Source organism: Lonchura striata, chromosome 3 (assembly GCF_050655825.1).
Source record: "Lonchura striata isolate lonStrDom1 chromosome 3, ASM5065582v1, whole genome shotgun sequence".
Classification (NCBI taxonomy): Eukaryota; Metazoa; Chordata; class Aves; order Passeriformes; family Estrildidae; genus Lonchura; species Lonchura striata.
Window position 1 is genome coordinate 30,443,653 of NC_140705.1, and position 27,968 is coordinate 30,471,620.

Genomic DNA, 27,968 nt, shown 5'->3' on the forward strand with positions numbered 1-27,968 from the left:
TGACAGGAAGTACTTGCTTGTGGCTAACTGGGAAATAAAACCTGCTCTTTGTTTTTGTGGATGTAATATTCTAGCTTAAGGAATGAAACCAGAATTTGCTAGAGAAATGTTAACAAAGTAATGGAGAAAAGAATACATTTGAAGGTCAGCTTTTATTTCCAGATAAAGTTGATTCACACTTTACATTTAGATGTCAGATTCTGTCTCACAGACTCCCAGTGATAATGGGGATGTTTTCTACACTTTGAAATTTATATGGGAAGGAGTTATTCCTTCATTTGATGCTTGGTCTGAACTTGTGTTTATTTACATGTCATATGATTAAATAAAAACTAATAAACAAAATTAAGTAAAATTATAATTTCTTAGTAAAATTATTCTCTAAATACTCTTCCCTCTTAATTTGCTCATAATTGAGATAAAACTCTGGGCATTATTTAAGCCAGTAGATTATTTTGCCTTCCTAAGTAGACTAAAAGTACGGATTTCCCATGGCTTCTATAAGTAGAAGCAAAAGATGTATTTATTTGCAGCACAGCAGTTTTCAAATGCTGTGTACTTCTCACCTGCACAATTTTAGTAATAGGAAACATTTTTCCTAATAAACATTTCTTCAATTTGAGAGAAATGGATATGGATTTCAATTTCAGGAGTGTCCAGTTCATGCTGCATTTTGGTTTTGAAAACCTTTTATATCAAGAGTCTTCCTCTTTGATACAGGTTGAAAGATACATGTCTTTCTACATGATTCGTTATACAAATATATGCTCATTGGCAGAAAGCCATCTACTCTGTTGCAGCTTATTAGGATAGTTTCCTATCCAAAGCCCAATGAAGAGACTGATTTCTAAAGTACTTCTGAAGACTCAGAAAGGATAAGTTCAGGAACTTCATATTACTCAGATAAAATATTTTCTGTTAACTGTTGCTGGTGATTGTCTTCTGCAAAAGATCTTCATATCCACATAGGTAATCTGAAGAAGTTGTTCTGGTTAATGTCGAAGTAACTCCAGTGACTTTATTTTTTTTTTCTTTTGAAAGTAGGAGTGTATTTTTGATATTCTGCAGTAGATCTTAATTTTAAATAAAATTATTAGTTTTCCCTTTATGCAGTCATTTATGCCTTTATATTTGGAAACATAGAAATTACATGTGAGGAGTTAACTATTGCAAATTCTTCTATATGTTCTTAGTGTACCTTGAAGATATCTTGCAGGTGACATTCACATTTGGATAGGCAAGGTAAATATTATTTAAAACATTTCTTTTAAGTGTTATGGCTAAGCAGTGTGACTGAAGTATACATTTTTCTCTTAGTGGTCTTGGTTTTATTTTGGTTTGGGTTTTTTGGGTTTTGTAGTACAGACTACTGAAGTGTTGTTTATTGTGCAGTTTTTTCTTTCAAATATGCAAGTCAACATGATTAGATATCTATTGTGAACAATGTTCTTTATAATTCTCATGAAATACTGGGAATCCATTGTTTAATTCATGGCTTATTTTTCTTGAAAGGAAATGATGTCTTGCCTTATCTTCTAGGCTGAGTAAATTGTATTGGGGAATAAAGAAGTGAGTTAGCTGAGACTTTTGCAGACAATCCACAAAAAATCCCAGACACTGCTGAAAGGCATAATCCAGGTTTTCCAAATGCCAGTCTGTGTCATTTGGCCACATGATGCAGGAATGGAGAAAAGAAGTTTTGACATGATAGGAACAGAATTTTTCCAATTCTTTTGGATGTTTCATTTTAAGTTGCTCTAGAAGAAACTTCAGCAGCTTTAGACAACCTTTCCTGTTAAAAAAAAGAAAAAAAAAAAATAGGTACCTTCTCCATGGTTCTAAATATGTAGATCACATATTTAAACACAATTATGCATTAATTCCCTTGTGGCTTTCTTGTTTCAGTACAAGATGTAATTGGCAAACCAACTTCTTAGTTTACATGTTAAGGAGGCTTTGTACCTCATGTGGGTTTTGTTCTTCCTTGTTGAAGAAATCTGGAAAACAGTTCTCATGGAAGTGAAAAATCATTTATGCATCTTGATCTCATTCAGCAGTTTTCTCACCATCAATCTAGAAATTGCCTTCATATGAAGTGCAGTTTTGCTCAGAAAGTGGAGTTGGTCAATTTTTAAAGCTTTTTTTCCTAAACAGGACTGAATTTGGGAAAGATAATTGCATATGTCACATCTTTTTGCATTCTAAGGCAAGTCTGGAGTGTAAACCAGCAATGTGATTGTTTCTACCTTTCATTAGGTAAATGCAAATCAGACATTCAGCAAGCACTGCAACAACATGCAGTGTTATATTACTGTAGAACAATTATGCCTAAAAGGTTCCTATTATGAGTAATTACTGTTAGATCAAATTCTTAAGTGCTAAACTGAAACAGTGCTAGCTCAGCTCACACAGGCTTAAAGAAAAATATTCCTGTGAAATACCAACCTACAGCACTTTCGTCCATTGGATTCACAGCATGTCTTTGAGTTGCCATGGTTGTTTATCATTTTCTTTTCAATATGTGAGAAGGAGAGTCGCCACGTGTTCCCTGAAGTCAAGCACAAGACTGTTAAGTGGTCACACAGCACTAAGCATCAGCTTTTGTAGCTAGGAAGAAAACCCAATTTTGTAATTGACTTATACCTGCAATTTTTTTCACCCACTAAAAAAAAAAAATCATAATTCAGTGAGTGCAGTTAGTGCCTCCTTAACTCCCCAGCTGCTTCACAAAGACTGTAAGAATGTAATTAATATAGGACATAATTAATTGTTTGGATGCTTTAAATTCCTAACCTATAAAATTAGGCTTAGTTCTGAACATACCTGGATTTGCTGAACATGATTTGGAGAATTGCATTATTCATAGAAATCTACAACCTTTTACTTTCTGTTCTCTTAATGTGTTTTCTGGGTTTTCTTTGCGCAAGTAATAGGTTTGTGAGTTTGTCTCATGTAAGATGACTTTTTTAAAGCATTTCTTTTTGTTCTGCTCATGCTTATGAAAATAATTGGTAATCTAGCTCAATGCCCTGTTTCTAAAACTGGCAATCACTTTTGTCTTCTTTTCATGAATTACACTGTTTCCCTTGCCTGTTTGGCTCAGTTACACTTTTCATTTCATTTGTACAGGAAGAAATTGCCAAATCAATCAGTACTTGTGTACTGGGCTTTGATAACATGGGCATGCTAATTAAAAAGGTACCAGAATGCTTGAAATCTTATTGCTGAAATCATCAGTTACCACAATGCACTGACAATTCAGAATGTTTTTGCAAACTAACATAGGTTCGATGTGACAGTTGTCTGGAGGAAAAAATGTAGCCATACCAGAGTTCAGTGAGAAATACTGTATCTTGATAGAAAACGGTCTGCTTCCTGCAGAAGTATCTGATTTGTGGATGCAGACTAAGCAACTTTCTTCTAATTTCCTTACAAGAGATTGCAAGCTGCTGTTAAGTACAGTACTAGCACAAGGGAAGGGTCTTATCCATGTGTCTGGCTGGAGTGGATTTAATATAATGCTTTTAGTAATGGTTAGTGTACAGCCTGGCAGAGTGGGTTTGTTTTTACATTTCAGTACAGGACAAGAAGTACCACAATCTGATGCTTTAAAGAGGGATTTCAGTTGTTTGAGCTGGATATATTCAGGATGAGGTGCCTTGAAGATGAAATACTGAACATGATCTGGATACCCTTTCTATAGCCCTTGTAAGTGATCAAGTTGTAAAGAAGATATTTCATAACTTATTATTGTCCATATTTGAGGTACCTCTTAGAACTTTTTCTCTTTTGTTTTGCTTGGCTACTAAATAAAGTGGTTCAAATCTGAAATCCTTCCTCTTTTTTGTTCCCAGCCACTGTTCAATTTTGAGGCCACCCTGTGTGCTGGGGGGCCAGCTCTGCTGAGCCTTCAAAGTCAAGATGATGTCCACTGATATTTCTGATGGAGGATTTTTGATCTGAAGAGTTATTGCAGGGCTTCCAGCCTTTTTCCTTGCCACAGTGACTTCCATATCTAGTAACAAAGAAAGTAGTATTTCATGTTAGCTAGATAGATTAGTTAGAATGAAGACTTTTTTTTTTAAGAATATTACAGTTCTTACTAAAGAGCACGTAAGTAATCAAAAGAAATACCTGGGTTCAGTCAATGGTTCTTTATCCTACAGGATGTTGAAACATTGAGAAGATCTGTTGAAGAGTTCTATGAAATAGGGAACACTACCGTGTTTGCTTGATTTATTGTCTAAGAATTAAAAATAAAATAATGTTTTTCATTGAACTGCTTCCGTGTTGGAAACACACAGTGAAGAGAGCTGGCCACAATGTTTCTGAAGGTTTTGGGAAAAAATAACCCTAACTGGGGTTATTTACATATAATTATATAAAATATAATATTAGATATTTTAAATAATTATAAAAATAACTAGGATGCAGTTTCTGTACTGATTAATAAAAATATTAGGTACTGTATAAAAGAAAGCTCTTTGTTTAGCTACCCCTTCAGCAAATGGCTCTTTGTATACTCCAGATATATGCAAGATGTATGGGTCATGTAGGAAACAGCAAGCATGCAACAGAACCCTTAATGTTTATTATTTTCATACAGAAAATATGCATTGTGGAGTTAGTAATGTAACTATGTGTATTTGTGATTCTTAACACAAGAGACAGCTTGAGATACAGGAGGACAGGAGGGGTTACAGCTCTATTGGCACAGAGGACTGGCAGGAAAATGTATCTTCTTAACACTGGGGCAATACACATGCACAATGTAACTGGGTTTTTACCACTTCCCAATGAAGCTTATTCTCTCAGTACTAACCTTTAATGTTCTTTACTTCCTGTTTAATAGTTTCTCTTAGTGCTTGAAGCATTTTAAAGGCTGATAATTTTCCATCTTCCTCTAAAAACTTCAACCAACCCTTTTCTTTTGGACTTCTTTTGAATGATACATAATAATAGGCGCCAGTATCATCAGCCTCATCCAGCTGAATCCTTGGAACAGGCATTACAAGCATGATGTCAAACTCATTTGGTTCAGATATCTGCAAATATAAGAATTCAACAGTCAATGTGCAACTTAGGTTTTATTCACCTGAGATTTTTATACCACTTGTTTTATCTACCTTGGTGTATTAATCATGTCTAATGTGAAACATGAGCTTATTTCTGTGGTATTGCAAGATTACTGTGCATTGGGGTGGAAAATAGCAATTTGCAGCTCACTTCCCAGCTCTCCAACTTATTAATTTTGTAAGATAGTTTTAAGATTCTTGAGCTGTACTGAATGATTAATGCATAAATGTGCTTAGTCATCCTTTTGAACACAGGAATCAACTGTGAAGAAAAAAAAAATGCATTCCTAGGTATGAAGCTGGTTTTAGATGGAAAAAAAATGTGTCCCCATGTTAAGTGTCAATCTGCTGGAATCAGGAAAAAACATACTGATTAATCACAGAAGGTGAAGGGGTCGGAATGGACTGTAGAGATAAAACTAGTCCTGACCCACCCTGCCCTGGGCAGGAATACCTTTCACTAGACCAGGTTGTTCAAGGCCTTGTCCAGCCTCGCCTTGAATACTCCCACGTTTGGAGCATCCACAGTCTCCTCAGGCACTCTGTACAACTGTCCCACCACCATCACAGTAAAAAAATTCTTTCTAATATCTAATGTAAATTTTTCTTCTTTCAATTTATATCTGTAATTCCAGCTTTAAAAAAAAAAAAAAAATGAACTAAAACCTGGCCCAGGGCTTCTCGTGTCCTGCTATACCTGACTAATCATGTTGTTAGACCGGGCTCACCTGTGTGTTGTGCAAGGGCAGGACTTGCTGCAGCCTGAACACATCCCGTTCACGCAGCATCTCTGATTCAATGCACGTAACACCATTCAGCAGGTTACTGATCATTTTATAATGCGTTGTGGTTACTTCACAGAGCCATCCTTAGAGATGCAGTTACATCCACAGAGCCGTAACTCGGCGGGAAAGGCCAGCTGGGAGCAGCTCCCGCGCGGCCGGCCCGTGTTCCCGCCGGCCCGTGTTCCCGCCCGCCACCTGCCGCCGCCGCCCGGCGGGAGAGCGCTGCCGCCGCCCCGGCACCCACCTTGACACGCTCGTAGTAGCTGCCGGCCTTAAGCGGCTCGATGGAGCTGAAGAAGCTGTCCTTGGCGCAGATGGCCCGGAGCAGGTGCGAGACCGCCTTATTCACCAGGTTCGACGCCTCGGACACGTCTTCGCGGGGCAGGCTGAGCCTCGACAGCACCTCCCGGAGCCGCAAGGCGTCCGACGCCGGCGGGGGGCGACGGCTGGCGGCAGCGGCCGCCCCGTCGGACTCCGGCGCGACGCTCTGCGGGGCCGCGGGGGCTCGGGCGGCCGGTGCCCTGCTCCGCGCGGCGCGGAGCGCCTCTGCGCTGCCCGCTGGCAGCTCCTGGGCAGCGGGGGCTCGCCGCGCCGACCGGCCGCCCCGAGCGGGGCGTCCGTCCGTCCGCGGGAGGGTCGCGACAGCGCTTGAGTCTTCACCCGCGACGCGGCCCCGTGAGGGGCTTCGGGCTGCGCCCTTCTCCGCGCCCCGGCTCCGCGGAGCAGCGGGACGCGGCCCCCGCCTGGCCCGCGCCCCTCTACCACCTGCGGCGTCCATGGGCGCTGCTCCCTCTCTGCGCTCACGAGACGGCGAGCGCGGCCCCGCGGGCAACGGAGTTCCCGCCTCTGGCTTCGGGCGAGTTCCTCTTCCAGGCAGCGCGCCTCCCCTAGGAAACGAAACCCGGGCGAGCGGGGCGGGAGCGAGACGCTGCCCGGCGCCGCCAACTTCAGCCCGGGCAGAGGAAACCTCTGGTAGCAACAACCAAGCGGTGTCCGCCCTCCAATCCGCGGGGAGCGCTTTCCCGCTCCTGGGCGGCCCCGCCCGCCCGCCCGGCGAGGACACGCGAGCACCGGCGCCGCCCGGCTCCTCCAGCCGCACGGGCCGCCAGGACGGGCGGCCGCGGGGAGGCGCCGGCCCCGCCGCTCCCGCCGGCCCCGCCTCTCGCCGCCAGGCGAGGAGCTCCCACCGCCGGGAGGGCCGGCCCGGCCGCCATGTTCCTGCGGGGCGGCTGCCGCCGCCTGCCGCTGCTCCCGGCGCCTCGCCCCGGGCAGCGCCGGGCGGGCAGTGAGGCCGGGGCGGCGGCAGCGCCGCGCTACGAGGTGGTGGTGATCGGCGGGGGCCATGCGGGCACGGAGGCGGCGGCGGCGGCCGCTCGCGGCGGGGCCTGCACGCTGCTGCTCACGCACAGGATCGGCACCATCGGTACCGCCGCGGGTGCCCGGGGAGGGCGGGGGAAGCTGCCGCGGGCGCCTCCGCGTGGGGAGCGTGGGGGAGCGGTGCTGAGCCGGGGAGGTCGCGGGAGCCTTTGGGCGATGCTGAGGGTATCCCTGTGTCATTGCCCAGGGGAAATGTCCTGCAACCCGTCCTTCGGCGGCATCGGGAAGGGGCACCTGATGCGGGAGGTGGACGCCCTGGACGGGCTGTGCGGCCGCCTGTGCGATCGCTCGGGCGTGCACTACAAGGTGCTGAACCGCTGCAAGGGCCCGGCCGTGTGGGGCCTCCGCGCGCAGATCGACCGCGACCTCTACAAGGAGAACATGCAGGTGAGCGCCGCGCCGGGCGGGCTCTTGGGGCTGGGAGTCGGATACACGACTGAGGATTACGAAGGAAGGGGCTATGTTCTGCTTTTCATTATTTACCGATCAAACCCAGATACCTTTCTGTTTGGTACTTTGATGCCGTGTAAGTTGTAGGAGCTCAGCACAGTTTAAAAATTTCTCTAGTGTTTTAGATACAGGTTAAGCGCCATGACCAATTAGTTTATTTGAGTTTAAACTTTATGTGAGTGAAAACTTCGACCTGATAAATCAGGATAGTACCATAACTGTGTCTGCCAAATGACCCAGTAAGAATGGAAGTGGATAATAGATGTTTCATAAATCAACAGGGTTTGGGATTGCCCATATGTCTCATACCTTCCTAGATTTTTGCAGTAACTCCTTTCATGACAGAAAGAAATCCTTAACACACCACTGTTGACAGTTCGTGAGGCATCTGTAGAGGATCTTCTCTTGACAGAGCCAGAACCAGGCCGTCCTGGGAAATGCCAAGTCACAGGAGTTGTTCTGGGTATGTGCTTGTAACTCATTAAGTGCCTTCAATTACTCCATATTAAGAGTGCCTACAGCCTTTGGGGTAAATATTTCTGATTCACCAATGAGAAAGATGAATTATACAATTCTAATTCATTAGTGAGAAAGATGAATTAGCCAATAGCACTGTTTTAGGCAGAGTGTAAACTAAAACCAGGTTAATATGTGTAATGCAAAGTAATACAGTGTCAAAAGTACCTGGATTGGTAGTATACTGGGATGTTAACTAAGTTGATTTTCTTCAGGCTAGTGATACTGAATCCCATGTTGTGTTTTGAGCTTTTATTTGGTAAATGGTGTATGCTGCTCTCAATGTCACAGGACCATTGGGTCCTCTTAATTACAGGCTTGTGCTTCATTACCTCTTGCTGTTACAATAAACAGGCTTTCCAAATTAAAGGCCTGCATATGGATTTTTCTGAGGAGTAGTTTTCTTTGTTAGGGGTAACTTGCTTAGGAATAATAAATATACAGCAATAACTACATGCTGCTTATTGTAGTTATTAGTATTGGTGGTTTTTTTATGGAAAAGCTGGTATTATTTTATAATAGATGACAGATAAACCTCCAGTGAACACTGGTAGTCTAGTTCTAGACAGAAGCACCAGAGTTCTGGGGCTTTGTTGATACTAAAATGTGAACATCTCTGAAAACTTGCTGTTCCAGGGGATGGGAGCACAGTACGTGCTGGGAGTGTTATCCTGACCACCGGTACGTTTCTGAGGGGTATGATCTACATCGGCCTGGAGATGCACCCGGCGGGGCGGCTGGGGGACCAGCCAGCCATCGGGCTGGCTCACACTCTGGAGAAACTGGGATTTGCTGTGGGCAGGCTGAAGACTGGGACACCGCCCCGACTTGCCAAGGATACGATTGATTTTGGTGGTCTGGAGGAACGTGCAGCTGACAACCCTCCAGTGCCATTCAGCTTCCTCAGTGAGGCTGTCTGGATCAAGGTGGGATAGCAAATCCCACCCATCAAATGCACATAGAGCTGGGTGGGAAGTGGTTCTGGGAACGTCGTGCTCATCATCAGCCAGGGATTTGGTGGCTGGGAAAGGTAGCTGGAATGTATTTGTACTGGAGGTGTTAGGATTTTGAGGACTCTCAGTGTGAGGGAGAAGTTACTTGTGTTCTTTTGAAAGCAAATACCTTTTTACTCTCACTTCTCAGCTTGAGAACTGAACTCTCTTTACTTCAGAATAAGGTGATTAGAGTCAGAGTTTTGTGAAATGTGATAATAGTGCTAGTATTATTCTTCATGTGCTGGTTACATGGCTGGTTATTATTCTTTATGTGCTGGTTACATGGCTTTTTAAACAGTGCTTTATTAAATTTGCTGTCCTGGTTAGACAGTTACTATTGATGAAGTTTTCTGGGGTGTACAGGCCTATGAAGTGGCTCCCTTACCACACCTGCAATGTATTAATCAAGTTTTCTGGGGTATGTAGGCTTTTGATTCCTTAGCATTTTCAAGATAGCTTTCTTGCTCTATGGCATCTAATTCATCTCAAGTTATATGACAACCATTAACTAGTTCTTTATTAAATTTTGATCTTCAACTGTTGATTAAGTTCTCTAAGGGTTATGGGTCCATGGAGTTCCTTTCTGCAAGTGCAGCAAGATGATTTCTCAGTCAGCCAACACAGATCTAAATCAAAACCACATAAAATCACAAGGCTTTTGGCTAACTTGGTGGCAGTTTTAAAGAGTTATGGTGCTACATTGTCACAATTTTGAATGAGTCTATCACTTTTCAGAAAAATCAGTGGAATACTTTACATGGTGAGGTTTTCCAGACTTTGAATTTTTCATGTTAATTGCAGAGTTTTGAGGTTTTTTCCTCTTCAAGGGAGTTTTTTTTTTCCCTTCACCAAACCCATTAATTGGCTGTTAGTACTTAATTCTTCTAACTCCAGAGCTTTTTTTCCCCCTGTGACCAGTTTGAATGCTGATTCATGTTGATTTAATGGGAATATCCATCTTGTTATTGGGAATATGGCATATAGGATAGAACTTGAATTCCAGACTCCCAGATTTCATCCTGTTCTCACTCTGGTTTTGGGCATGTTGCTTAGGCTCTCGGATTGCTTGTGTTCAGTCTGTACAGTGGGCATGACAGCCCTGCTGACTCCTCACAAAAGTGAGAGCCAGCCATCATGGGAAAGGTCTTGGAGACATCAGAGTTATTTAGTAAGGATATGGTGTCATGACCAGATTAACTTAGGCTGAGCTTTGGCCCCTTCCAGCCCGAAGATCAGCTTTCCTGCTACCTGACTCGCACAAACCTCAAGGCCCAGCAAATTATCCGCGATAACCTCCACCTGAACAACCACATCAGGGAGACAACCAGGGGCCCACGGTGAGTGTGTGGCATCATGCAAGGCTGTCAAGAGGACAAGCTGGAAGTCTGTTTGGAGCTGTGGGTCTTCCCTGCTTTGCTTCTGGAAAGTAACTTTTTCTCCATGTCAGGTGCTGCTCATGGCTATTTACTGTTACAGGTACTGTCCCTCTCTTGAATCAAAGGTTCTGCGCTTCCCAGATCGAGAACATCAGGTGTGGCTGGAGCCCGAAGGCTTGGATTCCAACATCATTTATCCCCAAGGCATGTCCATGACACTACCACCTGAGCTCCAGGAGCAGGTGGTCAAATCCATCCCAGGCTTGGAAAAGGCCAAGATGTTACAGCCAGGTAAGAGGGCTGAATTGTTTTGAATCTGCTGGTCATATTTATTTACTAGTTAATGAAAAGCAGGTTTTGCTTAGAGCGTAGCAAAACAAAGGAAATATGAAGCAAAATAATTCCTGGATGCATTTTTAGTTTGCTTGTTCAGAAATCATAAGTAGAATTGATAAGCCATTCTGCTCCACTGATTGTCTTAACAGTCCTTCCTGTAACATCTGTCTGGTTGTGTGTCACAGGCTATGGGGTGCAGTATGACTTTTTAGACCCCCGACAACTGACTACTTCTCTTGAGTCACGTCTTGTTCAGCGCCTCTTCTTTGCAGGCCAGATAAATGGCACGACAGGCTATGAAGAAGCTGCAGCTCAGGTGGGCGAATCTCACTGTTGTATATTCAGCACTCAGAAAGGGATATTACCTTGGCTTTTGTGATAGTCTTCCTAAGCCCGTTTTGTGCTTATGAGATGTTCTTACGTTTATTGCTCACCCTGATTCCAGACTTGCCTAAGATATATTTACTTGTATCTGTACAAGTATCTGCAGTTGCTATCAGTAAAGTTGCAGTACCAACAGTAATTGAAAGTCCTGTCAAGTGTTTCAGCATGGAGACTGTGCAGTGGGTATAACTGAAAACATAGGAATTGTCTCCAGACACATCAGCTGGGGCCAAGAAGCCCTTCAGATGCTCATAATGTCACAAGAAGGAAACAGCCTGGATTACTGGCACAGACTGTTGAATTTTCCCGGGTGCAGTTTGATGTGTGAGCCTTCGGGGCAGATGTGCTGATGTTTTTGCTAAGACGAGAGCGATGGATGTTTGGTTTGTTTTGCCTGTGCAGGGTGTGATTGCTGGGATCAATGCTTGCCTGCGGGTTCAGGGCAGGCCCCCATTCACCGTCAGTCGCACCGAGGGCTACGTGGGAGTGCTGATTGATGACCTCACCACGCTGGGCACCACTGAGCCCTACCGGATGTTCACCAGCCGCGTGGAGTTCCGCATGGCCCTGCGGCCGGACAACGCGGACACCAGGCTCACTCACAGAGGTGTTCTGCTGTGCTAGCTCGTGCACTGACCAGCCCTGCCTGGCTGTAGACCTTTGGCTCATGGACCATCTGTCTCCGCAGGGTTTGAAGAAGCTGGGTGTGTATCACAGCAGCGATATGAACAAGCAGTAAAGATGAGAGCTGCATTAGAAGATGGGATTGCAACACTAAAATCACTTCAGTTCAGCATATCCAAATGGTCCCAGTTACTACCAGGAGTTCCCATAAGCAGCAATCGCAGGTCACCTGTCAGGTAAGTGTTACCCCTGGAGCTTTCTGGTTTGACCTATGCTTGCTTTAGCACATCTGGCTAGTGGTTTCACAGTATTTGTCCATCCTTCCTGAAGCTATCAGTACTCCAAGATTCCAACTTTACCACCGTCAGAGGACACGTGTCTGTTTTTTGTGTATAGAATAAGTATGGCATTGATGTTTTTACTATTCCATGTGACATGTGCTTTCAAAGCAAGGGTATGCTTCACTGGCCCAGACAGTGCTTGCTGTCCTTACACAGTCACCTGCTGGAGATGGTTTTGCAGTGGGCTGCAACTTCACTAAAAGCTTGGTAAAAGCAGCACTTGATTTCAGGCTGGTGTTAGGTGGTAGCTGTTCTTGTACACAAAAGCCCTTACTTCCCTTACTCACACTTCATCTCATCTTTTCTGTTGTTTTAAATCAGTGACTAAGACCTTCTGGCTGACAGTCTGTGTGAAAGGTTTCTCTTAGTGTCTTTGCCTTGTCCCTTCTGTCTTGCTGTAAATTTATATGAGGAGTCTCTCTTCAAGAGTTTGGCAGCTCTTCTGTGTACTGAGAGGAGTTAGTAGGGAATTGAGCTTGGTTCTGCAGTTGTTCTGGCTTAAGCTAAGAGCTTTGTACATTTGAGCTTGTAACAACCATAAATCTGCCTTACAAGTGTGACTGCTTTTTACAAGTGTTTACTCTTTTTTCCACAGTGCCTTTGACGTCCTTCAGTATCAAGATGCCAACATGGAGATTCTGGCAAAGGCTATCCCAGAGCCCCTGGGCAAGCTTGCTCAATGGAGAGAGCTGGCAGAGAGGTTGAAAATAGAAGGTAGAGTACAAGAATTAGGCTCTCTTGTGGTGATCTGTATACATTGTTCAGTAAGGGGACAGTAATTGTTCTAGTGTGTTTCATGTTGCTGCTTAGAGAAATGAAACACTGATCAGAGTGTGAGCTTTTTACCATAAGCCACAGCCCTTTTTATGCACGGATGTTCCACTCTGTGGGGCACTCTTCAGGTTTTTTTCCTCCTTACTGCCCCATCAAATAGGCCACGTTTTGTTCTTATGAGAAGATAAAAACAACCCATATATCTAAATTTCTGTAACAAATCAAAGAGTATGACTTCTTCCAAAGCAGTGATGTGAATTAGGCTCTGTAATCTATGAAGCTGGAAATTTCCTTAGGAACTTTTGACCATCTCAGTGGAATTTCTCATTGTACTTCTTGCAAGTGACTTTCACATGAGTATCCATCAATATCTGCCTTTCTTGTTCCCCTGATCACCACAGCTGCTTATGAGTGGTGTGTGGTCAATCAGCAGCAGGAAATGGAAGAGGTGCGTCGTGATGAGGCGCTGCAGCTGCCAGACGACCTGGATTACTTTGCCATTGATGCCTCACTCTCCGCAGAGGTGCGGGAGAAGCTGGCTGCAAACCGCCCCCAGACGGTGAGAAATTCAGCACAGCAGTGCTGAGCAACAGTGAAATCCCCTCTCTCTTCTCAAGGGGCAGGGGGTGAAAGAATCAGGGGAAGGAACACCCACAGGTTTTGATCTCATTTCTCACTAGCTCCATGCAGTGTGTAGTTTTGGTGGTAGTTAACTTTTTCCTGTCTCCATGTGCAGATTGGTGCAGTTAGCCGTATCCCTGGAATCACACCAGCTGCTATTGTTAACCTGCTAAGATTTGTGAAAACCAATCACCAGAAGACAGAGAAGCTAAAAGCTGTGCCTCAATCTGGGAAGTACTTCCCAGGGGAAATGTACTCAGGCAAAGCAACTTCACAAAGACAGATTTCAGCAGAGTTTTCTGAAGAGGAGACAAGGTTTGTTAAAACACCTGTGTAGAGAATGTACTGATCCTGCCAGACTTTGTGACAAGATCCCCTGTGCTCCTGAGTCTCTTCCCAGATAACACCCATGCTGGCTGGATCCAAAGTAGTTGAAGTTTTGTTCTATGCAATGACACTGCCACAGAACCAGATGATGAATGCACAAAGTAATTGGTCAGAAACCTAAATACAGCCTGTCATTTTGCTGATGCAAATGGAGAGACAAGAGAACTGCTTTTGAAATTCCACTCATTTGGAAGACGTCGGCCAGTCAAAATCTACATCTTGTAAAGGACAATGTTTAGTTCTTCTGAAATGAGTAAAAAATGTTACCATGCAAAGCCCATGGCAGCAGAAGAGAATTGGAGCTGAAAAACGTGTTCTGTTGAGTTCAGAACTCGTGTTCATAGCTGTGCAGTGACTATGCACAGGCTGGTGTCTCCATGTGGTGTCAGCCAGTAGGGGACACTTGGCTGTGGAAGTGTGTGCCACGCAAATATTTAAATTTACATAGACTGGATGTAAAGACATCCTGCAGATGTTTTTCTCCTTTAAAATAAATAAAGCTTATCTTGAAACTTGCTGAAGAACTCTGTTATCACTTAGCTTTCAGCAGGGCCACACCAGTTCACTGGATCACAGTTCCCACACGTAAGGTGGGCTGAGATTTGCTACAGAGCTGGAGGAGGCAGCTGGACAAGTCTGGGTGCTGAGGAGGGTGGGAGAAATGGGAGCCTGCCCCATGGACCTCAGCCTGGGCACTGTGAAGCTCTGTCTGATATGCTGTGGGCTGGGGGAGTGGGATTCCCATCAGCACTGGTCCTGCAACTGACAGAATAGAACTTGGATTTGAGCAAGATCCAAGCCAATTAGATCAACTGGGCAGTTGATTACTCACCAGCTAGACACATGGAATTCAAGCTGTTGTGTGCATCTACCAAATCCTTGCTTGACTCAGGCAGCAGTTTCTGGTGCTGGTCTCATTTCTGAATGTCCTCTGGCTTCAGAATACATTTTAATACAGTAAAATCAGAGAATCTTAGAGGTTGGAAAAAAGACCTGTAAGGTCATTGAGTTCAACCATGACCCAAATATATATATCTGTAATATTGAAAATATGATTCTGGAATTTTTTTTTTTGCATATTTGCTCTGGCTGAGGGTTGCTCTCCTGTCCAGAGAAAGGAGTCAGAGTAAATCCTTTTTGTTGACAGAGACTCTGTCATGCAGCAGGAGGATGAGCAGAGTTTGCAGTTTGGGGCATTATCCCACCTGCCTGAAAGCACTTCCCTGTCACCATCCACTGGCTTGCATGGAAGAGTGATCTGTAGGTCAGTTCCTGTCAGAATGGCTCAGAAAGGTGAACATCTATGTGCTCCTTTATATCTGTGGCCTGTTTTCCTTCCATCTTTGTTGGCTCAAAGATTCGCTTCAATCTTGCAAGCCTTAAGTTCAGCATAAGAAAGGCAGCTATGCTTTCTGTGGTGTAACTTGGGCTCCAAGTATGGTGCTCATAGAATTCCAGCTATGTGAATCCAAAGAAACCCTAAATCTTCACTTTTAATCTGATTATGCAGTTTCAAAACTGCATTTCCTAGTTCTTGTCATCAGTCATTTGACAGGAGTATTTAGCTTTCAATAATGTGTCTTTAAAGGCAAGTACCTTGTGAAACACTTTCCTCAGCTTTGTGTGCTAAATTTTTCTGTGCTTTTGGTCTCACATATGCAACATAAATGAAAGGGTGATTCCACTGAGCTGGGCTGCACCAGTATCGAAGAGCAGAAGGAGGGGAATTTTCTTATGTTTAACATTTTTATAATGCACAGCTGTGGTCTAAGGAAGGGGAAGGAGTTAAGTTCAGGGGGAATTGAAGTCATAAGTGCATTGCTTCCCAGCCATGCACTTATGCACTTCCTTTTTTTCCCTCTGTAACAACTGCTCTTTCAGAGTGAAGTGGATCTTTGGCCACTGGTGAATTCCCTTGTTAAAACAGGGTGTCCTCTGTTCACATATGTAGGTTAATGATGTCCATATTTGCTGAAATGGAAAACCTGGCTTGTGCACGAGTTTGAGGACTGGCTGTCCCTCAGGTATTGGTTTCATGTATACAGAGTTTGCCACAATATTTTGTGCTTGCTGAACAGTTCTTGTTTAAGAAGACTTTTAACATGAAAATAAATTGCTGCAAGTAGTTCTATATATTTTGGTAAGAAAACCAAGCACAGAAAGGCTAAATAATCTGCTCAAGTAGCATGGGCAGATAAAGGAGGGACACCTTGTGCCATCTGGTTTCTAACCACTGGGGATTTGTTACAAGGCCCAAGGTTTGTTTTTTTCATGAGGACGAAGTGAGCTTAGACCTTCCCAAGTCCTGTGGCCTCACTAAGACCGACAGGAAGGGCAGGACTGGAGGAGTCTGCTCTTAACATGCTTGCTTTTCAATGTCTGTGCAGTAATGAATGGCACTTTGTTGTCCAGTAATCTTTGCTGTCATTAGGCTAGCAGGGAGGGAGGATGTGTGGTGAGGTTGACCTAACTTGTTTCACACACCAACTGTCCTTCTGTTCCCTGCTCCAGTGTGTATGTCTCTCTTTCCCTCCTGCAGAACACAGGCCTGGTGATCAGCATTTTTCCTCAGATATTTACCACTCTATCTTATCCCAGATTTTTAAGACACGTTCTTTTTGTTCCCTACTCTAATTTTTATTTCATGTGGTACTTGAACTGAGCAGTTTCTTCATCTTGTCTTTATTTCTGCCTGGGAGATGAAAGCAAGAGGAAAATGGAAAGACATTTTATGCTAGGGGACACAAAGCTGCAACCTTTGATGGTCTCAGTGCTGCTGGGATGTTTGCAGTGGTGCAGCCCTGGCTGATTGTCTTAGTCCCCCACTTGGCTGGCCCTTGGCAAGCACAATGTGCCTCCTAGTTGTGCATTGCCCTTGCACTTTGTTAAGTAACAGTCATCACATGCAGTGTTTTTAGATGCTCAGGGGTTACCAGCTTTGATGACCATACTCCCCAGGTTGTGTTTCTCAGGTGTGACAGATATCTCAGGATGTCATTTAGTGCATGCAGGGAGGAATCTACTGTCCCCTTGGAGATGCTGTTTCCCCCAAGGAGGTGCTGTCAGTTCTTCCCATCAAACCATGCCAGTGCTGCTCAGAGTCCTTCCAGGGTGCTGTTTCCATCTTTTGCTTTGACTTCATGGCACTACTGAGAAGAGAAAAAAAAAAAGGTACCTATCCCCTCCTTTGATTAAAATTACTGGTGTCCAGGCATTGAGATGGGAGATGGGAGATATGCTCTGCAATTGCTATTACACAAAGGACAGAGGAAAAAGGATTGATTCTTGACCTGTTAGTTTACTGACAGTCATGCTTTGGGGAAACAAGCTCTGCTTTTGTCTCCTTTCTAAACTGCTGCGCAGGTTTAACCCTTCATCTGTAGCTCTGAGGGAGGAGAGTGATATGGATCCCCACCAGAGGATCTCCGACTCCATACTCACCATTGTGTGTACCTGGGCTTTGACCTCTGTGCCAAGGAATGCAGCACCGGCAAACCTTCTATCCTGAAAGCTGGAGGCTGTGCTTTCTTCACCTCTTTGCAGACCTAAGACTGACTTTTTTGACGGCCTGTGATGTCTCCTTGGGGTGCTCAGCTCTGAGCAGGCACATTCAGAGCCTCAGCTTCCCTGTCCGTGCCCCCGCAGAGTGGGTGTCTCCCTGCTGCCGCAGGAGCGGGTCAGGGCGCGCTGCGAGGGCGGAGCGCGGCTCCGCGAAGCCGGGCGGCGGCAGCGGTGAGTGAGGGCTGAAGGCGTTCCTGGCTGGCATCAGCTGCAGCTCCCAGCACAAGCCCCAGGAGGGACATTTGCAGGCGCCGCTGGCGACTGCTAAGCACACCGTGCTCTTGTTCCCAGCGACTTAGTGCTGGATGTGGTTAACTGAAGAGCAGGCACGGAGCCCGGTGGGAAATGAGCTCGCTCTGCCTCACAGGGCAGCAAGAAGAGAGGGGAGGTGACAACAGCCTCGTGACCGGTTTCTTCCCTCCCAGTCTACTGTGGTTTAACTTGGAAATTGCCGTGCATGACCAGGTGGCGGCCTGTGCTACACGTGTACAGGATTTCGGGAGTCACAAGTGGAACGGCTGCTGCGCCTGGTAGTGTTGAGCTGGCACTTCAGAGAGGCTTTGTCCTTGTCCGGCTGCATCTCGGGAGACTTTGGCCAGGTGGCAGGTGACAGGGCTGGCTCGGTGACATTGCCCCCAGCTGGCTGGTGGACAGTGGTGGGTGTCAGCTGGAAGCGGCTGTTCAGGAACAGAGTGGTCACGTCACAGGCAGTGACCTCAGCTCTCCTTGGCTGTGCCACGTGTGTAGCAGTCTGGGGAATGCGTGCCCAGGAATGAGTCGCAGGAATTTCCCTCACAAGGAAGTGACTGCAGTAGAGCAGAGCCCCCGTTCAGGGTGGTTTTCCTTCTCCCACTCCCAGGCCACATATATATATCTCCCTCCTTCTCCAAAGAATTAGGGTACTGTAATCCATAAAAGTGCTTCAGCAGCAGGCTAGGTGATATTAGTTACTGTTACTAGTAATGTCAGTCAAACAAACTTATAATGACATTTAAATTCATCTACTCCTTCCTTTTTTTCCTCTGGAAAAGGCTATTAAAGGACTTGTTAAACATAGAGACAACTCAACACCAAGAATCCTACATCCCTTTCTCCAAAATACTCATGTTCTATCAGCAGAACCACAGCCTAGCTTATAAACTAAATATTTATTAAATATTAATTATTTAATAAGAAGAAATATATATAACATATAATATAAAATAAATAATATGTATAAATAATAACTTATTATTCATTTGTAGGCATTCAATTTTGTTTACTAAGGATTAGCTTAGAATCCAGCTTCAAAATAGGAACTGCAGATTTTAAGGTGTCTGGCAATGGCAATTATAAAAAAAATAATTAGGTACTTTATTAAATTATGTAGATGTAGACATATGTTATATACAATATATAGGTGTGCATGTGTGTGTATACATACATACATACATATATATATATAATGCATGAAAATGGGCATTTTGCTTAAGATGTGCCCAGGTAGCTGCAGATAAGAGGAATCTGAAACCTCCTTTAAAATTTCAGCCCTACCTGCAATCAGCCCCCTCCAGGAGGGACATTTGTGTTGCATGTCCATCTCTGTGCAGGTTTAGTCAACAACTTTGCCAGCTGTGCTGATCTGTGCAGAATAGGCACCTGGGATGTGGAAACACTGTGGCTCTTCCCTTGGCATTAAATAATCCAGATTTTACTGGGCTGAAAGGGAAAATGTGACTGTGACTGCTGTTGTCAGGGCAGGCATAGCCCTGAGTTAGGGGTGAGCTGGCTCTGCTAATTTCCAGTGACTATGTAATGCAAAAAAACCCATCATATTAACCCACAGACTAGTGTTTGTGCTGGGCCTGAGCCAGCAGATGCCCTTGCAGGATGCCCAGGGCTCTGGATTGCTTTGCTGAGAAAAGCCAGGAGACTTAGCAAGGACCTCAGCATACACAGGGCAAAGCTGTTGCTACTTCATCCTTAAAATCACACACTTGGCCCATGGGGATGATTCACCAAAGAAAGCCTAGGTGCTTTCCAACTTATTTTGCTTTATTAAAGGAAGAAATAAGCAAAACCTGCACAAATTGCAGTTCCTTGGCTGACAGCCCATGTGCACCCCACTGCTGCCCCACCGTTCTCCCACCCAGAGGCCAGAGATCTGCACCAGGGTATCCCATTCTGATTTACCTCCAACTTCCCTCAGTACCTCACTCAGCATCTTCCAAGGAAAATATGGGCTCAGCTGCCACTGTACCAGTACAGAGAAGCTGGCAGATTTGAATTATGTTGTGTAAATATTTGAAACATTAAAGGATTAAAGAATTACTGATAGGTAGCCAGGGAAAGTAACCTGATTTTTAAAAAAGTAGGCAACTATGTAATTGACTTATGATGCAGAAGTAATCTGAAGAGACTAAAGAGGACCCAGAAAAGGCTAAAAACCCACAGCTTCTGTACCTTGGAAGCCAATACAGTTTTGATATCTAGAAGACTTTTCTTCAGCTCTTTCACACCCCAGGCGCCCTCTTTCTCCTGAAGTGGTTTCAGGCCTCTCCTTGGTAAGCAGGAGCAGCGTGGTAAGAGAAGGGTAATTTTGCCCAGTATTATCTTCCATAGTCACAGTTTACTCCTCTGTTTAGTTTATGGTTTGGCTATTATTTAAGATTTGCAGTTTCAGAAAACTAAATTCATAGACAGGAAGTACTGCTTGGTGCAGTCAGATGACATGAAAAATTTGAGTTATTGAAACTAATAAGTTCAAAGGTGCTAATACTGTTAGGAATTTATAACTTGCAGTGAAATGCATGTGAGAAGTTCTTGTAGAAAAGGGGCTCTTGGTGAAGCAGATGCCTTGAGCAGGACCTCATAAGTGTTCAGGGTCCCTCAGGGTGCTGTTGGGGAGGCAGCTTATCAGCCCTCCCACTGCATCCTCCACCCCCTAGTCCCTCTGGGCACCACACAGACATAGAACTAATAGAAATTAAAACCAGGGGGGTTGTATTCAGACTGAACTTATATGGTTCTTTAACAGGTAATTATTTAGCACCAACGAGGAAAAGAATATCCCTGTACAGTACAAAGTTTGTCTCTACATGGTTGATCTTGACCAAACCTAGAATTTAAAATATGCATTTACAGAAAATAGTTTTTCAAAATTTGTCAATACCTTTCAAAATATACTAAAACAGCTAAATTCAGAATGTGAGTTAGTCTATTTGCAATTTGAGTTAACTAAGTTACTCCAATTATTAGCCTAGTACAAACTGATCTGAGATATAATTAAAATGCCTCTGGGAAGTGGTCTGAGCAAAGTCCATTTTATTCCAGCCTAAACTATCCACCTAGGCAACCAACAATAAGCAAGAAGTTACTTAGTGATATCAGCTATGACTGCACTGCTCCATTTCCCCCAGCACGTCGCCACATAACATTTCTGGAATATATCTGTGTATTTAAAGTCCTCTGGACTACCAACACATTCATCAAGTAGAAAGGAAACATTCACAAATGTGAATGTGAATGCCAAGACTCCAGACAGTTTTCTGCCTTCACAGCTGGCTCCATCATCACAGCAGCATGCAGTCATACTTCTGTATGAACACCACCAGCATTGTAGGACAGTAAGACTTAAGGACAGCTGTAAAAGTTGCTTAAAGAAATAAGCAGTCAGAAGACAAATACAGTTCTCAACTAAGGACATTTATTAAGCTTGATCGAAGTAGTTTTATTCCGAAATTTTGTTTACAAAAGTCTAACAATTTCCCCAGGTAGTCAGATTAATAAAAGAACTGAGGTGGTATTACATTAGTGCATAGAAAGAAAATCTGGTCTGTAAAAGTTACAAAAACCAAATATGTAAAATGTAGGTTTTACATACATGAAAGCAATTGCTAGTATTGCAGGCAGAGCATTCCCTAGTGTTTTGCTGCACACATGAAGTTGTTAGATGCCATACTTTAGAGGCTTTTTTCCTTTTGGAAGCAGGACCAGCCCATCTGCCACAACCTATGCAGCTGACTCTTGCTCTGCTCTTCAGCCAGGCCATTTTAAGGGGACCCAGCCTCCCAGCAGCTCTGGCAGCTGATCTGATCACAGGTAACCTAAGGGCCTCTTGCAGCAGCAGCACCACACTGCACTGTGGGCCAACCTTATTTTCCCTAAGGATCTGAAGGAGTTGCTTACTACGAGCCCGTTTCCAAATTACCATGGAGCATGGACGCCCAGCTGAGGACAACCGTGCAACGTGCACAGAGGCACTCCAGACTGGGTGTTGCATATCCAGGCCATGGCTGGCCAAACCAAACATCCTGCACCTAACAAAGGAATGTGAAGGAAATCCAACAAATGCAGAGCTGCGCTGAAGGCAGCCTGTGCAAAGCTGCTTTTGTTTTTCATCCAAATCAGAACTCTGCTGAACCAGTTTGACCGAAGCCTCTTGGAAAATATTTAGCAGTTTAACTGAAACGCATGATAAGATTTGGCAAGATACTTCAAACTTTATTATGACCAACAGTAGGTCTGCCTCCATTTTGAAGTTATGTATGTACTTCCTGTTGCCTTGGGGACACTTGACAAACCTCCAGAAGCAGAATTTAAGATTTCTTTACTGAATTACACAGCCAGCTATGAAGCTTTCTAGCCCTTGCTTCCACTGTACCTCCAAAAACTGTGTAATGCTCCAAGGTTCCACTGCAGTTAAAGACACAGAAGGTAAGCAGAAAAGGAGAAAAGATCCAGACAAAGAGCAAGAAGTAACAGCGGCTCAGACCTATCCAAGCAGTACAGATGTGAGTTCCTGCAGAACAAGCACACAGCTGTAGAAGGAAAGGAAAACAGAACACAGATAATACAGCCATTACAGGCAGAACAAACACACTGGTGTCATGGAACTAGTCCCTCACAAATACCAAATCTTTTTGACCTATCCTGGGGATGCTGTGGGGAAATCATGTGAAAGGTTAATAAAACAGCTGCACCATTATGCAAGTTAGCTCTGATTATCCATTAACTGCTTGCCATCATTTACCGATTTGAAGCAAGGCTTCTATGCCAGAATTCCCAATTACAGCCAGCATTCTCATAACCCGGAACACTTAACTTGGGGTTATTTGTCTACTGATTATTAGTAAGTTTGGACTAGATACTCAAGTTCCCTTCAACTGACTGCTTGATACAAATTTTCACCCTGTTGTTAAAGAAAATAGCAGGCACCATACCACTGTGCCATTTGGTGTTGGCTACAATGGTGAGTAACTCAGATTGTATCAAAGTGTAATTCTAGACAGAAGCTCCAGATTTGGCTATTTACCGTCTTACCAATTATTAGAAAACATCTATGTATAAGTGTTTAATTTTTGAAGAGCTACATAACATCGGTTTCCCAGAAAAAAAAAATATGGTTCTGCTTTTGACTAAAAAGATCAGTGTACAAGATGTTGGAAACCCAACACTGGATTCTTTCTTTGTAGTATTAAAGGTTAAAAGTATTCACTTCTTCTCAATGTAGAATTTTCTTGGTTTACTCAATACTTCACAAAATGCACAAAAACACTGTAAATGTTACCTGGTATTTGTGCAATCCAATCTAAAAAGTTTTTGAAAAAAGCACCAGAAAAGTTTTTAAGGCTTAGATCAGTTTAAAAGTAAACCTGTGTATGAATTTTGTTCTACTCTTAAGAAACAAGTAGTTTTGAGTATCTGCTTTGCAACTTATGAACGTATTTAAGTAACAATCATTTCTTATTCCATCATGACTAGATAAAAGTTTTGCCATAAACTCAACATTAACCCAAAGAACACAGAGACATAGCATTGAACTTCTGCTTTAATGGTCTCAAATTCTGTGACAGATTTTTGGTCAAGTTTCCATTTTAAAAAATTTATCGATTTTAAAGACTAATAACTTAAACTGCCACGAAACAAATGGTCCACAAACATTCCTTTCCTTCTGAAGCTTTTACGATGCATTGTAATCATTAACCAGTCTTTTGCTATTAAACTTAAATGGCCAATTGAAACAAACAGTTCTGAGACCGTTCTTCCACCACTGGTTAAGACTGAGGTGGCAGCTGGTGTACAGAATTTTCATTTAGCCTTCTGGGCCTTCTGGGCAGACTTTGTGACCTTGCCAGCTCCTCCAGCCTTCTTGTCAACAGCCTTGATGACACCAACAGCGACCGTCTGCCTCATGTCACGCACAGCAAAACGACCTGAAAGAAAAAACACATTTCATGACTTTTGTCTATGCTGCCTATCTTACAGCCCAATTTGCACAGTGGCAACACACAGGTTGTTGTAAATGGGTCAGCACTGCTCTGGAACGTTCTCTAGTTTTCTCTCCATGCAGCCGTAAAGCCTTGGCTCCACTTCACAGTTTCAAGTTACAGCTTTCATTAACATTTCACAGAACACACTGCCTCCCAATACTAGAAATGGAGGAGCGTCTTTCCTAGAGACCCATATTAATGTGAGATGCCTTACCGAGAGGAGGGTAATCAGAGAAGCTCTCAACACACATGGGTTTGCCAGGGATCATATCAACGATGGCAGCATCTCCAGATTTCAGGAATTTGGGACCATCCTCCAGCTTCTTCCCAGAACGACGATCGATCTTCTCCTTAAGCTCAGCAAATTTGCATGCAATGTGAGCAGTATGGCAATCCAGCACAGGGGCATAGCCAGCACTGATCTGGCCAGGGTGGTTCAAGATAATGACCTAAGAAACAAAAGAAAGCCAAGTTAGAAGGGGTGTGATTTTGAACACTGACGTGTTCTTACAAAGCCAAGGACTTAGTAATATTTGCTTCCACCAAATACAACTCAAAATACAACTCTATGCTGCTCTATAGCTTAGCCTAACAAGACTCCTATTTTGGATTAGAGAGCTACGCTCCCAACATCCCTGAACAGCTGCATAAAATACCTGTGCAGTGAAGCCAGCTGCTTCCATGGGAGGGTCATTCTTGCTGTCACCAGCAACATTACCACGGCGAACATCTTTCACAGACACGTTCTTAACATTGAAGCCAACGTTGTCACCAGGCAGAGCTTCACTCAGGGCTTCATGGTGCATCTCAACAGATTTAACTTCAGTTGTTACATTGACTGGGGCAAAAGTAACCACCATGCCTGGCTTCAGAACACCTGTTTCCACACGGCCAACTGGTACAGTACCAATGCCTGCAAAAGCAACAACAGCATTATTTATTATTCAGCTTAGTAAATATATGCCCTTATGGGGAAAAAAACCCACTTGAGACAAGAATTCTAATTTTTGACTTGGAAAAGAGCTGCTGCTGCTGGCACATGAGCAGCATTCCAGAGAACACATACCACCAATTTTGTAGACATCCTGAAGAGGCAGACGCAGAGGTTTGTCAGTTGGACGAGTTGGTGGCAGGATGCAGTCCAGGGCTTCAAGGAGGGTGGTTCCACTGGCACTGCCATCCTTACGGGTGATCTTCCATCCCTTGAACCAGGGCATCTGTAATGCAAACAAACCCAGGTTAATCCAACTGCCAAATTTAATGGTGCCAAGCCTGAAAAAGCCCAAGCAGCATCCCTTAGCATCATTTCAATTTACTGCTGCAGAGTAAGAACTTTTGTAACTGCTAAGATTTATCTTGAACTTTAGCACTTCCCAAACATAACTATTACAAAATGTGCGTTTTATCATTGCATAATTGGACTTAACAGTCTTCCTAGTTTCATGCCTTAACAGAAATAAATGTCAAACGTACGTTAGAGCTAGGCTCCAGCATGTTGTCACCATTCCAACCAGAAATTGGCACAAAAGCCACAGTGTCTGGGTTGTAGCCAATCTTCTTGATGTAGGTGCTGACTTCTTTGACAATCTCTTCATATCTCTTCTGGCTGTAGGGTGGCTCAGTGGAATCCATCTTGTTGACACCAACAATCAGCTGTTTTACACCCAGGGTGTAGGCCAGAAGGGCATGCTCACGGGTCTGCCCATTCTTGGAAATACCAGCCTCAAACTCACCAACACCAGCAGCAACAATCAGGACAGCACAATCAGCCTTTGAAAAGAAAAAAAAAAGAAAAAACAACCTCACTATAATGCTCGCGTGTATGTCAAAGTAATACAGGAACCACCCCCTAAGCAACCAAGGAACAACGTTCCAGAACCCCCCAAATCCTACTTTCTTTACATACCTGAGAAGTTCCAGTAATCATGTTTTTAATGAAGTCTCTGTGTCCAGGAGCATCAATGATGGTGACGTAGTATTTGCTTGTTTCAAATTTCCACAGAGAAATATCAATAGTAATACCACGCTCACGTTCAGCCTTCAGCTTGTCCAAGACCCAGGCATATTTGAAGGAACCTTTGCCCATCTACAGTCAGAAAAAAACCCATTTTTATTACCATTAAAAAGAAGGGGTTTTGTATCTGCAACTAGTTCAGAAAGATCACACTGACTGAAGAGCAAAATCTATTAATAGTAACTGGCTTAACACTGAAAAACGCTGCTGCTCATAAAAACAGCAACAAGATACGCTTAGCACTACTGGTGAGAGATGCCAACTGTTGAATCTTATTGAACTTGCTGACAGTTCAGACTCCTTGGCAGCTTGTTAATTTCACTAAAGCATCTTTATGATAGAGCTCTTGAGCCTGAGTCCTACTATCAGGTATCTTCTACAATTTTAAGTCCTCCTACTACTTCAATCCTTGCAATAATCAACACCTTAATTTCCATTCTGATAAACATTTGTCAAATTTTATTCTATGTTCTTATGACCTGTGCTGTTATTACACAGAAAAAGAACAGTATCAGTAAAACTCCCAGATTTTTAAATTAGACTTTTATCAACTATCCTTCTATGTAGTTTGTATCTGGCCATTTAACCTGATTCGAGATGTTACTATTCAGATGTAGCTTTAGACTACCTTCTCTTGACTTGCTTTACACTTCACAACCTGAGTTTCTGCAATTAACACAAGGGCAGATGGAACACTTACAACACTTGTTCTACCTCGGGGACAACTGCAACGCAGCTACCGCCCTGTGGCCACGCAACACTGACCCACTTGTTCAGCTCTTGGGGCAGAGGCAACCGAACCGCCTCCCCGTGGCCACTGAAGGCTTTGCAGGTTCACTTTTCAATTAAGGGGCTAGTCATTCCTGCAGCCCGGAATTTTGCTGGCTGCTATGCGCCCACCCACCTCAGCCGCTTCCTTCTCGAACTTCTCGATGGTCCTCTTGTCGATGCCCCCACATTTGTAGATGAGGTGGCCGGTGGTGGTGGACTTGCCAGAATCGACGTGGCCGATGACGACGATGTTGATGTGGGTCTTCTCCTTTCCCATTTTGGATGTTAGCTGAGTTCTTTCTTTCGGCAAAAGAGAATCGACACCTGCAGGTTCCCGAGAAGAAGCTGGTTACGCCTCGGGCCGGGCCTCGGGGCAGCGATGGCGGAGCCGCACGCGGGCGGCCGGGCCGGGATGGCGGCCCCGCCCCGCCGGGGGAGGGGAGGAGCGAGGCGGGCGGGCCGGGGCCCCTCGGAGCGCCCCTCGCGTCGCCCCCTCCCCGGGCTCGAGTTACCCCGGCGGCGGCGGGGGCGCGGGGCGGCGGCGAGCGGGCCCGGCGGGCAGCCGGAGGGCGGGGCCGCCCCGCTCCTTTGTGTGACTCACCCCGCCCGGGCCGCCGCGTCCTCCATTTTGTGGCGCTGGCGGCGGGCGGCGAGGCGAGCGGCCATTTTTGCACTCGTGCCCCGGCCCCCTCCCGCCGGCGGCCCCGCCGCCCCTCCCGGCACGGCCCCGCGCCGCCGCCCGCGGGGCGCAAGGGGAGGCTGCCGGGCGCCTCCTGCCCCACGCCCGCCCGGGCACGCCGCTCCGCCGCCCTCAGCGCGGACAACGGGGGTGTGCACATGGTAATCGAGCAGAACGATGCGCCGCCATCCCTCCGCCCCGCACTCCCTTGCCCGCCCGTCCGCCTCGGTTCCCGCCGGCACCCCCGGCCTCTCCCTCCCCTCGGCCCCCTGCACGCCCCGGCCCAGCGCTCGCCGGGCCTCCGGGGCGAGCGCACCCCGGCCCGGCCCGGCGGCCGCGCCTCACCTGCTCGGCGACGGCGGCAAACCCGGAGCGAAAAAGACCGACGGCGTGAGCTCCGCCCCTTATATAGCCTGCCGGGGGGCGGGGTCTCGGGACACGTCACCGCTCCCGGCGGCCCCGCGGCCCCGCCCGGGCACGGAGCGGCCCGCCCCCGCCGGGCCCGAGCGGGACCCCGGCCCGGCCCGAGCGGGACCCGGGCCCGAGCGGGACCCGCCCGGCCCGAGCGGGACCCGCCCGGCCCGAGCGGGACCCGCCCGGCCCGAGCGGGACCCGCCCGGCCCGAGCGGGACCCCGGCCGGCGCTGTGCCG

At 45.3% G+C, this 27,968-nt stretch overlaps 3 protein-coding genes across 5 annotated transcripts; 1 reads left to right on the forward strand and 2 right to left on the reverse strand.

The window, feature by feature from the left end:
- Positions 1-133: 133 nt before the first annotated feature.
- On the reverse strand, positions 134-6,941 carry CGAS (cyclic GMP-AMP synthase). Of its 3 annotated transcripts, XR_014954223.1 has the most exons (6): positions 6,105-6,941; positions 4,823-5,045; positions 4,135-4,243; positions 3,770-4,015; positions 2,446-2,548; positions 134-1,792 (listed from the first exon to the last, which is right to left on the reverse strand). XR_014954223.1 is itself a non-coding variant. In XM_077782332.2 (5 exons), the coding sequence occupies exons 1-5, from the start codon at positions 6,636-6,638 to the stop codon at positions 1,432-1,434; spliced, it is 1,467 nt and encodes a 488-aa protein (XP_077638458.2). In that variant the 5' UTR covers positions 6,639-6,906; the 3' UTR covers positions 134-1,431. The 3 variants fall into 3 exon arrangements, 2 of the variants coding, with proteins under 2 accessions (XP_077638458.2, XP_085432528.1); XM_077782332.2 differs by lacking the exon at positions 4,135-4,243 and having other exon boundaries at positions 6,105-6,906; XM_085576402.1 differs by lacking the exons at positions 3,770-4,015; positions 4,135-4,243 and having other exon boundaries at positions 6,105-6,914.
- A 116-nt stretch (positions 6,942-7,057) lies between these two features.
- Positions 7,058-14,557, forward strand: MTO1 (mitochondrial tRNA translation optimization 1). Its single transcript, XM_021553793.4, has 12 exons — positions 7,058-7,283; positions 7,425-7,624; positions 8,033-8,150; positions 8,840-9,129; positions 10,423-10,535; positions 10,675-10,865; positions 11,096-11,226; positions 11,697-11,901; positions 11,983-12,154; positions 12,855-12,973; positions 13,435-13,592; positions 13,770-14,557. Exons 1-12 carry the CDS (start codon positions 7,073-7,075, stop codon positions 13,989-13,991), a joined length of 2,130 nt encoding a protein of 709 aa, XP_021409468.3. The 5' UTR covers positions 7,058-7,072; the 3' UTR covers positions 13,992-14,557.
- An 8,836-nt stretch (positions 14,558-23,393) lies between these two features.
- EEF1A1 (eukaryotic translation elongation factor 1 alpha 1) lies at positions 23,394-27,698 on the reverse strand. Its single transcript, XM_021553783.3, has 8 exons — positions 27,663-27,698; positions 26,772-26,962; positions 25,760-25,939; positions 25,327-25,623; positions 24,920-25,070; positions 24,510-24,766; positions 24,068-24,302; positions 23,394-23,796 (listed from the first exon to the last, which is right to left on the reverse strand). The coding sequence occupies exons 2-8, from the start codon at positions 26,913-26,915 to the stop codon at positions 23,672-23,674; spliced, it is 1,389 nt and encodes a 462-aa protein (XP_021409458.1). The 5' UTR covers positions 26,916-26,962; positions 27,663-27,698; the 3' UTR covers positions 23,394-23,671.
- Positions 27,699-27,968: the final 270 nt, after the last annotated feature.

Excerpts from the sequence above, each read along its gene's own strand:
- EEF1A1 (XM_021553783.3), bottom strand. The coding sequence starts at position 26,915 with ATGGGAAAGGAGAAGACCCACATCAACATCGTCGTCATCGGCCACGTC. Across the intron at positions 25,624-25,759 it reads TGATTACTGGAACTTCTCAG|GCTGATTGTGCTGTCCTGAT; the intron begins GTATGTAAAGAA and ends TTCTTTTCAAAG. Across the intron at positions 23,797-24,067 it reads CTCTGATTACCCTCCTCTCG|GTCGTTTTGCTGTGCGTGAC; the intron begins GTAAGGCATCTC and ends TTTTTCTTTCAG.
- MTO1 (XM_021553793.4), top strand. The coding sequence starts at position 7,073 with ATGTTCCTGCGGGGCGGCTGCCGCCGCCTGCCGCTGCTCCCGGCGCCT. Across the intron at positions 11,902-11,982 it reads CACCAGGCTCACTCACAGAG|GGTTTGAAGAAGCTGGGTGT; the intron begins GTGTTCTGCTGT and ends CTGTCTCCGCAG. Across the intron at positions 12,974-13,434 it reads AGAGAGGTTGAAAATAGAAG|CTGCTTATGAGTGGTGTGTG; the intron begins GTAGAGTACAAG and ends TGATCACCACAG.
- CGAS (XM_077782332.2), bottom strand. The coding sequence starts at position 6,638 with ATGGACGCCGCAGGTGGTAGAGGGGCGCGGGCCAGGCGGGGGCCGCGT. Across the intron at positions 4,016-4,822 it reads GGAAGTAAAGAACATTAAAG|ATATGGAAGTCACTGTGGCA; the intron begins GTTAGTACTGAG and ends CTTTGTTACTAG. Across the intron at positions 1,793-2,445 it reads AATGGACGAAAGTGCTGTAG|GAAAGGTTGTCTAAAGCTGC; the intron begins GTTGGTATTTCA and ends TTTTTTTAACAG.